Genomic DNA, 14,002 nt, shown 5'->3' with positions numbered 1-14,002 from the left:
ATAATATCTTTCTGTTCCCATTAAATGGTCGCTTTAAAGGACAAGCGGGCTAATCCAGATTTGCGGGGTTTCCAGAAACCTTGACCAACCCCAAAAGAGGGCATTACCCTACCTATAGGAGAAGTTTGGTGTCATTGGTGTGTATATTTGTTTGGTTATAGAGAAAACTCTCTTTGTCTTTTCAAGAAACTGAACTGGAGTTTGAAAACTTTACCTTCAATTTTCTCAAAACAGCATTTTTCGGGATAGGGGCTTAAAGCGACCAAATGTTCTGCCACCAAATGTCACAAATTCTTCTTTATTTCCATTCATTCAACACACCAGAATGGAGTGGGTGGACGCCAGACACAGACAGTAAAAATTCCATAAATTTAACCTCCTATCATAGACCTTTTTACAGTACCAAAATGTTACACCTTACAAACGGTCACACACAATGAGCCTGAATACCAGGGGAAACCAAAGCTGAGCGGAATAGCATCTTCAACAAAGAGCAGCTTAAAAAAATACCCAACAGACTGCTCTGCTGAAATTAAAAGAGAACACTTTCCATACACATGTGAAAAGATGCAGTGATACAAAAAAAAGTACAAAAATTATGAATTCGACTCTTCTTCCGAGAAGGAGAAAAATCTTTTGAAAGAAGAAGTCATGCTGGTGAAAACTTCGGATATATCGCCCGACATACTCTCCTCCTCCGCCTGTTCCTCCCCTGGTCGCTGCTGCTGCTGCTGCTGCTGGTGAGAGAGGCTGCCCCGTTCCATCCCTCGCTCGGCCGGAGCCTCTCTCACACCATCAATGGAGCCATTCTTCTCGGCACTCTCAGTCCCTGGTTGAAGTTCGGGAAGGGACATGGAGCGCTTGTCACTCAAGTTACTCATTTCCACTTCGTTGATGGCAGCTTGCCGTTTCTTCACATACCTTCCGCTGGCAAAGCCTGGACACAAACACAGAAAATGTGGAGAAAAAAATGGATGAAAATTCCCTCCACAGAAAAGATGCAACAAGATTACAATTCAAAACACACAGAGGGAGAAAAAAGATTACACTTTACTTAAATAGAAATCAGATTACAATTCAGTACACTTTACTTTTACTTTACTTTTCCCATCCAGCGGCCATCTGAGTTCTAGCCCTTCGGCCTAGATTCACTATACAGAATTGGTGAAATAAGATTACAATTCACTACTCAGTATAGTTGAAATAAGATTACAATATACTATACAGTATAGGTGAAATAAGATTACAATTCACTACTCTGAATTGGTGAAATAAGACTGCCATACTGAAAAGAAGAAATAAGCAAACAATTCTCTGCACAGAGACTATGAAGTAAGATTAAACGTCACTAAACGAGATGAGAAGTAGCACAATGTGTTAGGGAGACTCACATTGCAGAATTCATGGGACCAAGCTCAATAACACGTAATAATGATTTAAAGAGAAGAAGAAGTAAAGAGAAGAAGAAGAAGAAAAAGGAGGAGGAGGAGGACGAGGAGGAGCAGAAGAAGAAGGAGAAGGAGAAGGAGAAGGAGAAGGAGAAGGAGAAGGAGAAGGAGAAGGAGAAGGAGAAGGAGAAGGAGAAGAAGAAGAAGAAGAAGAAGAAGAAGAAGAAGAAGAAGAAGAAGAAGAAGGAGAAGGAGAAGGAGAAGGAGAAGGAGAAGAAGAAGAAGAAGAAGAAGAAGAAGAAGAAGAAGAAGAAGAAGAAGAAGAAGAAGAAGAACTATAATAACAATGATGACGATGATAATAAAATTAACAGTACTGATAATATACAGTTTAGTTATAGTAGAGGTTTTACGGCGCTCGCAACTGCAAAAGGTCACATAAGCGCCAATAATATAGTGTTTACTAGGAAGTCCGCTATAAAAGTGCTTTACTACATTCATTTGACAAAAAAACTCTGTATCTAACGCTGCGACAGTCTCTTCCATCCGCTGCAACATACCCACAGTGCCACCAACAACACCAGCCGCAGCGCCCAGCTTCGCCCCAGCCAGAAGTCCTAGAGGCCCAGCCACGACGCCCCCAACAACGGCCCCAACCACAGGCAGAAAGACACTCTTGTACTTGGACGCCTGGGAAAGAAGAAATGACAAAAAGGAAAAAGACATGAATGAAATTTCTTATTTAACCACAGTCATCAAGAAGTTTAGTTGTAGTTAGAGTTTTACCGCACTTGCTACACAATTAGGTCATAGAAGTGCCAAGGATTAGAGGTGTTACAAGAGAGTAAGAAACACAAAAAAGGAGGAGGGGGGGATAGAAATGACAGATTTTTTTTTATAGGAAAGAAGGAGCAAACCACACTAGAGCACCCGCCAACCACCCACATAATCAAGAAGAGGCAGAAATAGTTCATTGAGAATAAATTAATAAGAGAACATGGACAGATGGGGGGGCAGGTAAATTCCTGGAAAACGTAAGTTTTCTGAGAATATCCGAGCAGAGAAAAGAGAGGCAAACCATGATCACCATGGTCCAAGTTACTTTCTAAATCCTCTCAGCTAACCTGTGCCAGCTTCTTGGTTCCCTCTTTGACATTTTCATGAGCAGAGTCAATATGGTCTTCTATGGCATCAATGGCCTCTCCTTGTTCCTGAAGAGAAAGAGCATGTTAATACTTAATAATAATAATAATAATAATAATAATAATAATAATTGCATTTATATAGCGCATATCCACGCTCAAGAGCATGCTCTATGCGCTTTACAACTATTATTACCCCAGCAGACCCTCTGAGAACCGTGGAAGCATACGGTGCAAACTGCAGATTTCACGCGCTCAAATACTATCAAACTGACAAGATTGTTCACTGTCTATAGCCAGGTACTCATTTCCGCCTGGGTGAAGTGAGGAAAATTTGTGCAAAGTGCCTTTCCCAAGGACACAACGTCAGGCCCCTCTCGGGATTCAAACCCACGACCTTATGGTTGAGAGTCCGAGAGCCTAACCACTAGGCCACCGACGCAACAGTACTTGAAACTAAAGGTATACTGGAACACGCATCTGTCTGCCAAACTACAAGAACAAACCCTGACAAAGAACAGCACACAAATACCCCACCCTCCTCCAACAACTACTATAACATGGCACAGATATGGAAATACCATAACATGGGTTCTGATTGTCATTCTTAATTCTCTCTTCATTAAATATCCGAAGCTAAACAAAGTAACTTGAATCTTTTCATGGTACTCAACGTGTCTAGACATAAAAAAACTCAAGAAAAGTGTCTTTCTGAGGACTTATAACAGCAAGAAACAACCGACGAGTAATCTGAGAACACAAAAAATGGACAAACATTCATGACGTTCTAATTCACTGCCTACAGAATAATCACCAACACGTGTCAAAATCAACCATGACGCCCTTGTCAAAACAAATCCCCGAGCCATAATCAAAATCAGTCTCCAAGATAGCTGTCAAAATCAAAATCTATGACTTGTCAAAATCAAAGTCAAACAATAGTAACAAAATGCTTGCAATTCTTCAAGAAAATCTGTTATGGAGAAAACATTACAAAAGAGAGCATTCAACCTTACCTCAACTTCTGATGCAAACTGATGTACAAGCTCATTCAGCTCCACTATATTCTGAAAGAAAAAAAAAGAAGGAAAAACATTAAAGTTTCTGAACACTAAAACATACATATTAGAGTTTCTGATTACTATAACTCACCCATCGAAGTTTCAGAGCATTATAAAAGACTTATTAATTATCAGAGTTTAAAAACACTGTAACATACACATGTGAAGCATCGTGGTGAGATCAGGCGCTCGTCAAAATAATGAAATCCGAGAAATCAACATTTTTCGGCCAGTTTGGATATTTTATTTTTTTTGGCTCAACACCTTGTATGCCTATTCAACACCACTTTTGTGTGTGGATTTTATGGAAAACGGTAAAAGGTAAAAAAAAAAGTAAATTTGTAGTTTCCATGGAATTCACCAAACTTTGGCAGCCATTTTCTCGCTAAATTTACTTCTAAAACCAGGCGACCCCAACTTCTTCAATCGTAAATAAATTGACTTGTATTCTAGATAAATGGATATTTTTTTCATCAAAAGCAAGGCAAATTAAAAAAACTTTAAGATGATACCAATGACTCCATATGCCCAAAAATTGATGAGCGCCTAATTCCACCGTGTCATGACACACATAACAGTCAAATGATACCCGCTAAGCATGTCTATCCTTCCAGGTAGTCTACCCCTCCACTTTGTTGGCCCTTCGTCCAGTCCTTTCACTGTGTTCATCTATCCCTTATGTCACTCCGCCTCCACCCCCCCCCCACCCCGAAAAAATAACAACCCCCCACACACACACAAAAAAAAAGCCCAGGGCTCTGCACAGGGCCAACCATCAACCATCAAACATGCCAGTATGCTCGTCAATTTCTGAGCAATTTTGTGTGAATAACGTTTTGTTGCTGTTTGCAATGTATTATGCCTAGTCAGATATGGGGGTGGGTGGTTGGTGGGTGCTCTAGTGTGGTTTGCTTCTTCTCCCCTATCAAATATCTATCGTCCTCAACTCTCTTCCTTCTTTTTTATGTTTGTTACTCTCTTGTAACACCTCTAATCTTCTGGCACTCATATGACCTTATGCAGCTGCGAGCGCCGTAAAACCTCTACTAAAACAAACAAAATATGGGGTTAAGTAAAAGATGAATTGCATTAATTTACTATTTTGATACAGCCTTAAATGAAATCAGAGCAACCCTTCTCCCTCCAAGACCTAACATTGACAACACACTCTATGGAACATTACAGCAACGGCAGCAAACCTGCACTTATCACTACATAGCATTGGACAGAAGGGCGAGAGCCCAGCTGTTGCTGGATCGATAACGACAACAACAACAACAACAATTATTTTGATACGCAAAGCATCATCATATTACCTCCTGTAGCTGTTCCCAAGACCCTGAGGCATCAGAGTTGTGGGGCACAACATGAAGATTCACGTTAAGAGCAGGGGCCGGCATTGTGGTCACCGTGGCTGGAAGACTCCCATATGGCGTGGGGGTTGAATCCTCCCCGTCCACGTTGTCAAACGGCGCTCCGTAATGCTGAGAGCTGACATCTGTGGAGACAACCGGGACCATCTTGTAGGGCCGGCTGGTGCCTGACGTCTGCCTCACACCGGCGGGAATCTTGAGGTCACCGTGACCTGTCCTCCCCTCGAGTCTGAGACCGTCCATATCTGAGGACAAGAAAATGAAGTCTTTAAGCTCTGAGCCTTTTCATTAAAATAATAAATAATAATAGATAGCATTTGTATAGCGCATATCCCCGCTCAGCAGCAGGCTCTATGCGCTTTACACTATATTATTATTACCCCAGCAGACCATAGAACACTCCGAAACATTCTCAGCTTCCCGGGAAGCATACAGTGCAAGCAGCCGATTAAGCGCTCAAACACTAACAAACTGACAAGATCTTTCGCTGTCTATAGCCGGGTACCCATTCCCACCTGGGTGAAGTGAGGACAATTCGTGTAAAGTGCCTTTCCTAAGGACACAACGTCGGGCCCTTGACGGGATTCGAACCCACGACCTTACGGTTGCGAGTCCGAGAGCCTAACCACTAGGCCACCGACGCATTATAACCCCAAAAGCTTGTCTCCAATTTCTAAGTAGTGGAAACAAAGGTTTAGACATTACTAAAAAAAACTTGGTTCGGGAATAGTTCCAAAAAACAAGCAAACTCTTTAAGCCCTGAGTTATTTCTACCGCTTCCCAGAGTTTTTTTCTAGTCACCTAAACCTAGTACACTATGTCTCATTATAACCCTATAAGCTTGCCTCCAACTTCTAAATAGTGGAAACAAAGGCTTAGTCCTTCCTACTAAAAAACTTGGTTCGGGAATAGTTTTGAAAAACTAGCACTAAATAAAATGAAACAGTTGTCACTAGTACTGGACACTCCCAGAGTCCGAGGGGAAACAGGGTTATTACCGCTGAACGCTTCCAGTGAAATTGAAGAGGAAACACATTTTTCTGTCAGTTTGGCAAATTTGTCAAATTTGTATTTTTTGGCTCAAAACCTTTTATGGCCATATAAAAACACGTTCCCAAATGAATTTTACTAAAAACGTTGATTAAGAGCCCAAAACGAGTAATTTTTCAGGTTTCAAAGACTCTCAAGCTACTGAAGTTACCAAATTTTGGCAGCCATTTTTTTGCTAATTTTACCTCTTAAACCAGGAGACCCCACCTCTTTCTATCGCAAATATTTCGACTTCTATTCAAGATAGAAGTGTGTTTTTTTAATTGAAAGCAAAGCAAATGAATAAACTTTCACATGATACCAATATCTCTACATGGCCAAAAATTGACAAGCGCCTGATTCCACCACGTCGTGATACATATGTTTGTTTGAACTAAAAAAAAGCACTCACATGCGCGTGCTTGTACGTGTGCATGCGTGTGTGTGTGTGTGTGTGTGTGTGTGTGTGTGTGTGTGTGTGTGTGTGTACTTTTTTCGATCAAACATATAATATATATATATATATATATATGAAAACATATGAAACACTTGACAAAATGACAAAACACAACAGATCAGACTGATGGAGTAAGCTAAACAAAAACTTAGCTTTAGAAAGAGTTTTACAGCACTTGCAACACAAGAAGGTCATATATAAGTGCCGAAGAATAGAAATGTTACAAGACAGTCATCATCATTGCCTTTCTCACCCTGTGTCAGGATATAGGCCATGAACACTTTCCACCTTTCCCTATCCTGGGCAAGTCGCTTGATGTCACTCCATGTCTTCCCACTTTTCTGTACATCCATTTCCGTGACTCTATTCCAAGTTCCACGTGGTCTTCCTTTTGATCTTTTACGCTGTGGGTTCCAATCTAGCACTTTCCTTGTTATGCAACTGCTTGACTTCCTGAAAGCGTGTCCAATCCATCGCCAGCACCTTTTCCCCACCTCCTCTCGTTACAAGAGAGTAACAAACACAGAAAAGTAGGAGGGGAGATAGAGAAGATAGATTTTTTATAGGAAAGAAGGAGCAAACCACACCAGAGCACCACCAACCACCCACAACAAAAACGTACAGTGGCAGACAAAACACAAATAAGAAACGGGCAAAGTGTAAGAAGGAAAAGAAGAATAAAGAGCTTGAACAACAGACAAGTAAAAAATTGATCACAAGAAAAATTAGTATTTCCTAACGAAATGCAGCTCCCAGTAATTTCCCAGACAGTCCTAGGAATATCTGCTTCACACACTCTATGAGCTGTCCAAAAGGCAAACAATAGCATGCTCTCTGTCTCTGAGATCTACTTGCTGGCCATCACTGAAAAAAGTCTCTTTTGGCTGGGGGGGGGGGGGGGGGGGGGGGGGGGGGGCCCCTTTTAAAAAGAGTCTACAGGCTATGAGAGTTGCCTCATAAACTGATAGTTTCAAAATCAGCCCCTCCCCTCGAATCCCTCAGGATGTTTTATAGAGACATTTTATGACTCTTTCATACCAGATCATGGCTTTCAAGGATGAACAATAATGATTAGGTTCCTTATGTTTACTAAAACGTCAGTGTTGACACAGGCAATCAAACTAAATCTTTTCACCGACTTCATCTCATCAAGTCATAAGCCACTCCTTGAAGCAATACAAACATTGGATCGCCTGAGACTTTATCAACTTATCTTCCCCTATTTGGCAAACACACAAACGCAACCACAGAATGCACAGAATAAGAAAACCTCAAACCTGCGCCAAGCTCAGTGGAAGAAGCAGCCTCATCCATGGCCACAAAGGGGAGAAATTCTTGCATTGATGACAGCGCTTTCATTTTCACTTCTTTAACTCGAGCATCAAATTCTTCAAGATCCTCATCTCTCACCTGAAATACGACACATCAGAATAAAATTTTCAGTTTGAATTTAATTATTATCCAGCAGAAGCCTGTAGCCCCAGCTCACAGACCACTCAGTCTCTAAAGAAATCTTTTCACAATATTTCTTTTAAAAACCTCCACATTAACAACATTTTTAATCATCACAAAGTGTGAAATACATACTCAACTCACCTTATCTCTAGCTTTTTCAATTTCCTTGATGTTTGCTGTAATCTGTTGGACGGTGCGAGAGGCATTAACTTGCTCCTTGTGAAGGGCATTCCAGTCCTCCGAATTCATTAACTGTAGAAAGGATTAAAGCACTATATAAGTACCACTAAAATACTAACAGACAGAATAATAGATTAATTGGTCGCTTTTAATACTTTGCCGCCACATCTTGCCAATTGGCTATGTTTACCGCGCAGTCTCTTTGGATTTTCCCCCAAATATGATGGCAAAGTGTTAAACACAAGGGTCTATCCCGAAAAATGCTGTTTGGAGAAAATTGAAGGTAAAGATTTGTGCCCCTTGTTCAGTTTCTTTAAAAGACAAAAAGAGTTTCGTCTATAACCAAACAAATATACACACCAATGAAACCAAACTTCTCCTATAGGTAGGGCAATGCCCACTTTTCGTGTAGGTCAGGATTTCTGGAAATACCCGAAATCTGGGTTAGCCCGCTTGTCCTTAAAAGCGACCAATTATGAATAGGTTTTACTCATCCTCGCAAAATACTGTACCACTTCGCATAACATTGTATCAGGTGACATAAGACCATTATCTGGAATCAGTTTTATCATATTATAATTCATCATCACTTTACAGTATAATTTCTTTACTGTCTTCTTCCTCGATCTCGACTGTCTTTACTTTCTGTATTCTCTACTAAAACCTAACATGCAGCTGACAGCAAGCTTTTTCTACTCATAGCACAGCTGATTCGACAACCACAAACACTGTTCTAAGGTGGCTATAATCTCCTTATCCCTATCCGTACGCCCTGGGGGCATTTTGTACCACCAGGGTTGTATTCTTCACATTTTAGAATACTTCTAGTACGAAGATCTATTTGAAACTTTCAGTATTTCTCAAAAAATAATTCTGACAGACTGCTATGCAAAGCGTACTGATCTAATTAACGAGTAAATTTCCTCTCTGAAAGTGGGGGCACAGAGTTCCCCACGTCGTACGGATACGATAGTAAAGCACGACGTACGGATAGGGTTAATCGTCATCTCAATAAGTAGACATTTCGCAATAAACCATCAGTGGCCTGAAAAATTTTCAGAAGGCTAAAAAAGAGGCAAACTCACCCTTTTCACTTGAAACATATTTTCAAACATCTTCAGGAAGCAGTCCTGCTTTTATTTCATTGTTAATCTTCTTTGGAAGCCTCAATGTTGTTTTGGTAAGTGTTTTACGGCGCTCGCAGCTGGATAAGGTCATATGAGCACGTGGGACACATCAAGCATTTTCAAGTTGGTAGGAGCTAATTTTTAATTTTGCCCATGTGGCAGTCAAAGCCTTCTTTTATTGATCTTGGACCACCAAGGGATCTTTAACATGTGTAACTTGCACATGAGACCTCCTAGTTTTTTCACCCTTATCCGAGAAGGCCAGGAGTTAGATCTTACTTACCATAAGATCAGGGATATGACTGATTGACAGCAGTAAGAACGAGCCAAGGAGTAGCAGTAGAATGGCTGCAGAAAGAGTCAGGAGCCCAAAGGAGGGGGAAAGGGGGGAGGGGAAAGGGGGCAAAAAGAGGAGATGGAAGCAGACGACAGAACGTAGAGAGCAGGAAAGGAAATGAAAGAAGAACATTTTTTAGAAGAAAATTTGGTCAGATTTCGAACCCGGGACATATTGAATAAGAGGCGACGGAACACCATAACCTCTAGACCACAGTAGCCTTTCTCAAGCTTCACACATCACTTATATGACCAGTGCCCAAACAATACCGCAGCATGAGGGGCACACACCTGTATCTTTCATTTCAGCCCATCAATAATACCATTTGAACAACAGCAAAACAAAGGAAAATAAGATATTTATTTTTTCCAAACGTGCAATGGCCCCTATGGTTACAATGTTAATAAGAATTAATTCCACCATCTTTTTCATAGGAAGACCAAGAATAAACAAGAATGCTTGCAACATTACAGAACATGTACTCCAAATATGCAGTACAAGAAAAAAAACAGCCCAGCAACCCTCATTCGAATCACTTACCCGAGAGATATTCACAGAATGCTTATACAGCCGATCTAGATCAATATCCAGAACTTTTACAAACTTTCTGATCGACAGATCAAGCCGTTTGATGGGATATTTGGTGACATCACTCTCAGCACTTCTGGATGACGTTTTCCTCAGAAGTCTTTGCTCCTCAGGGTCAAAACTAGCCATACTGCTTTCTTGTAACGTCTGGGGCTCAAGGGTGTCTGTTAGTGATGCAGTTGATGCCTCTATCTGCAACTCTGTGGCTGCTTCTGTTTCTGCTTCATCTGTTCAATTTGAAGGATAGAGAGACAAGTTTAGACAGCAGGGCAAGACATGAGTGACAGTGAATGACAGGAGAAACTACTAAAAGAGAAAGTCCATCAAAGATCAAAGTTTATTTTACAGAATATTATTAAGGCACCAGTTGTCTAGTGGTCAGGCTACCCAATTCATCATCATAATCCTGAGGTGGCAACAGTGGTGGGTTTAGCTGTTCTAGGCTCAGCTTAACCCTATTTCTAATTTTAGTAACAGGTTTACAGCACTTGCAACACAATAAAGTCATATAAGTGCCAAAGATTAGAGGTGTTACAAGAGAGTAACAAACATAAAAAAAGAAGGAGGGGAGATAGAGACGATATATTTTTTTTAGGAAAGAAGGAGCAAACCATACCAGAGCACCCGCCAACCGCCCACTCAGTCCTACGTTACAGTGTCCTTGGGAAAGGTACTTTTCCTCATTCTACCCAGGTGTGAATAGGTACCCGCCCATAAACAGTGAAAGATCTTGTTGGTACGTTAGTGCTTTAGCGCCTGTAAAATGGCAGCTTGCACTATGCTTCTCAAAACATTGTGATTGTTTGAGAATGCTATCCAGAAGGCTTTCAGGTCTGCTGGGGCAATAAGATTGAAAAGCACATAAATGGAGGAAGCTGGCTGTAGGAAAGGAGTTTGAGACATAATTAAATAAATGTTTTAAATACATGTACTGAGAATGCTTACACGATGTATGTTTGTACTGTTGTCAACACAGAAAGTCTTTTTTTTTTTCTCATAAATGTTCAAAAACAAAATTAACAGTACAAGATGTGTGAAAGGCATTGCCTTCTTCACCAACGACAAGGGTAGGTCCATGACACAAGGTAAGAATATAACTGGGTGATAATCACATGAATATCAACCATAAATTTTGTAGGTAAAGATTTTGGCTTTTATTATAATTTCTTAAGCACTTAATTTATGTCTAACACTAACGCTTCCAGAAACTTATTTTTAATGTTTCAATTCCTATCGGCCAAAATTACATTCACATGATGGGAAGTGAAAACGACACCCTCTGTGTCGTTCTGGCAGAAGGGGATGGACGGAAATGACACGGACGGAGCTTGTACTTCTGAACAATATCAATTTTGACAGGAGAGCTAGAGTTCATCCAGTCAGGGTCAACTTCCTCATCAATCCCTGAAACCAAAGCATTTGATGTGTTCATAAAATTTCATATTTAACACGGATAGATCGAACACAGAAGACTTGAAATCACACATCCATCGAACTGTGCCGGCGGTCCCGAGGTTTTTTTTTCTTCTTATCTTTGTAAGATATCCCTCATACTACGGATCCCTCGAATTACCGAGGCCGGTCCCGACGAAGTTCAGCTACCCGTGATATTTTATATATATATACTGTCATATACAGGGGCCTATATAATTATGTATCCACAACTAGTTCTACTCCTTGAAAAATCCGGTCCTGACCATCATGAGTTCACTCACTTGAGACAGGCTCTAAAACACTTGTAACTTAACATGGAGTTTAATACAAGTTCTTATTCACTCTCTAACTTTTTGTCTAAAAAATGGCTGCCATTACTCACACCCTGGATGAGAATAAGATTTTCTCTTATTCCCACCTTCCTGGGGGGAGATTCTAAAATATTTTATTCCATATTTTTTACTTTGTGTGTGTTCTGATCTTGTGAGCATGATTGAGTTTTACTTCTATTCATATTTTTTTACCTTTTTCTTCACTTTCAATGAGATTGACTAGATATGACTGAAAAAGCATTCAAAAGCTAAGAGTGACATATATATGTTATTTCCCCTTAGCATTAGCACTCTCGTTTGAATGTGCTCAATATTTCCAGACCCAGCATAAAATTGTAGAGATCTGCCAGTGTCTCATGTCTAATTCTCACCCAAGGCCCAAGGTAGAGGTTGGCCTTCAGCCTGTATTACATGATCTTATAAAACGAGAATCTAGATTCTATCTAGAAATCTAGATAGGTAAGATGAGAAGTGGCCCAACCAGGGTGCGAATTTTTAAAAAAATTATTCCCACAGCGGGTGAGAATACTCACTTCACTAAAAATTACAAAAGCGCTGAAATTTTGAATGTTAAACCTAGTCCTACTTAGCCTATTCATAAACATTTTATACGGGAATGTTTGCTCGGTTTGGGTTCAGCCTAAGATATTGCTGAATTGTACTTTACCGAACCACCCGTTTGGGCCCGTGATTACTACTTAAGCACTTATAGTTCTCTATGTGCGGACAAAAAGTAGTTCCGCAGGCGACTTCGCGCACAGCACCAGCCAGCAGCGGGGCAAGGTGAGGTGAGCGAGAGATGATGGTTGAGGGTGGGAAGGGTTTCAGAGAGGCTTTCCCCCTGGAAACAACAATAAAGAAAACACACACACGAATGCAAAACAAGAGCGAACTATCGTGTTAAATTTAAGAGGACAATCGTGTTCACATATATAAATATATATATATATATATATATATATATATATATATATATATATCAATACAACAGTGGGGGGGTTTCAGGGGGGGGGGGGGGGGGGGGCCCCGGCAACAATAATTTTTAAAAAGACACACACATAAATGCAAAACAATAACATGAACGGACCATGGCGTTAAGTGGACAATAGGGATAATTAGAGTTGGAACAGGCCGAGCCTCGTTATGGCAGCACTTGCGAAGTCACGAGCAGGGCCGAAGGGATTGAAATTATAATGCAAATGAGCTCTCGTGCGCATCTCTCAATCCCCATTGTACCTGGCCGGACCAGGAGAAGGCCTAGGTCTAGCAGAGTCGTGAGCAAAAATAAGAATAGTGGACCACCTGATTAGATTGACCAATTAGCCTCAAGGTGTCAGGGTCGTGGGTCAAAGGGCACGGTGGCACGGTCGTGATGACTGAAAAACCCGGTACGAGACGCAAGTCGATAGTTGGCGGTCGAAGGGTGAGAACGTAGAAAACTGAGTAGGACGGTGAGTAGGGGAGCTCGGAAAGGAAGAATAGCAGGCCACAAGGCACCACGGGCGCCATAGCGAAAGTAGTTCCGACCGGCGGTCCGGTAAAGTACAATCTTACCATTTACCTACTTTTGAGTTAAAAGGGTAGAGTTAGGTCTAGATCTAGCCATAAAAACAGTAGTTAAATTAGATCTCTACATCTACATCTAGCTAGAATCTACATCTACATCTAGCTAGAATCTAGATCTAATCTAGATCTAGATTCTACTGCCGTACCCTTGAATACCTTATAGACTGCCGGAATCCAAGGATTACCCGGATTCAGCATATATTACATCGTAGAATTAGAAGCGCATTAAGCTGGGAAAGTTGAAAGCCTTGCCCCTTTTATCGAGACTCATCACCCTCAAACTGTAGTCAAACAGCACCCTTCATTAATTAAAGGGTGACCTTATTTAGGCCACATATGGCCTAAATAAGCTAAACCCCCCTCCTTTACCTTATTTAGGCCACATGTGGCCTAAATAAGCTAAACCCCCCTCCCTTACCTTATTTAGGCCACACCTGTGGCCTAAATAAGCTAAACCCCCCTCCCTTACCTTATTTAGGCCACACCTGTGGCCTAAATAAGCTAAACCCCCCTCCCTTACCTTATTTAGGCCA

At 41.0% G+C, this 14,002-nt stretch overlaps 1 protein-coding gene across 2 annotated transcripts in view; it reads right to left on the bottom strand.

Annotated features, from left to right (window-relative positions):
• Positions 1–236: 236 nt before the first annotated feature.
• LOC101857727 (syntaxin-17) overlaps positions 237–14,002 on the bottom strand; it is a 22,614-nt gene continuing 8,848 nt past the window's right edge. The window contains exons 2-9 of one of the 2 annotated variants that reach the window (XM_013084488.2): positions 10,090–10,364; positions 8,047–8,157; positions 7,728–7,860; positions 4,908–5,209; positions 3,547–3,597; positions 2,513–2,599; positions 1,949–2,078; positions 237–937 (exon numbers count right to left, since the gene is read on the bottom strand). In XM_013084488.2, coding sequence (XP_012939942.1) covers positions 597–937; positions 1,949–2,078; positions 2,513–2,599; positions 3,547–3,597; positions 4,908–5,209; positions 7,728–7,860; positions 8,047–8,157; positions 10,090–10,266 — 1,332 coding nt within the window. In that variant the 5' untranslated portion in view covers positions 10,267–10,364 and the 3' untranslated portion in view covers positions 237–596. The remainder of the gene's footprint in view (positions 938–1,948; positions 2,079–2,512; positions 2,600–3,546; positions 3,598–4,907; positions 5,210–7,727; positions 7,861–8,046; positions 8,158–10,089; positions 10,365–14,002) is intronic. The other variant, XM_013084489.2, reaches the window with a different exon arrangement.

Source organism: Aplysia californica, unplaced genomic scaffold, assembly GCF_000002075.1.
Source record: "Aplysia californica isolate F4 #8 unplaced genomic scaffold, AplCal3.0 scaffold00297, whole genome shotgun sequence".
Lineage (NCBI taxonomy): Eukaryota > Metazoa > Mollusca > Gastropoda > Aplysiida > Aplysiidae > Aplysia > Aplysia californica.
Note: the sequence above shows the minus strand (reverse complement) of the source record. Positions and strands in the feature narration are given on the sequence as shown.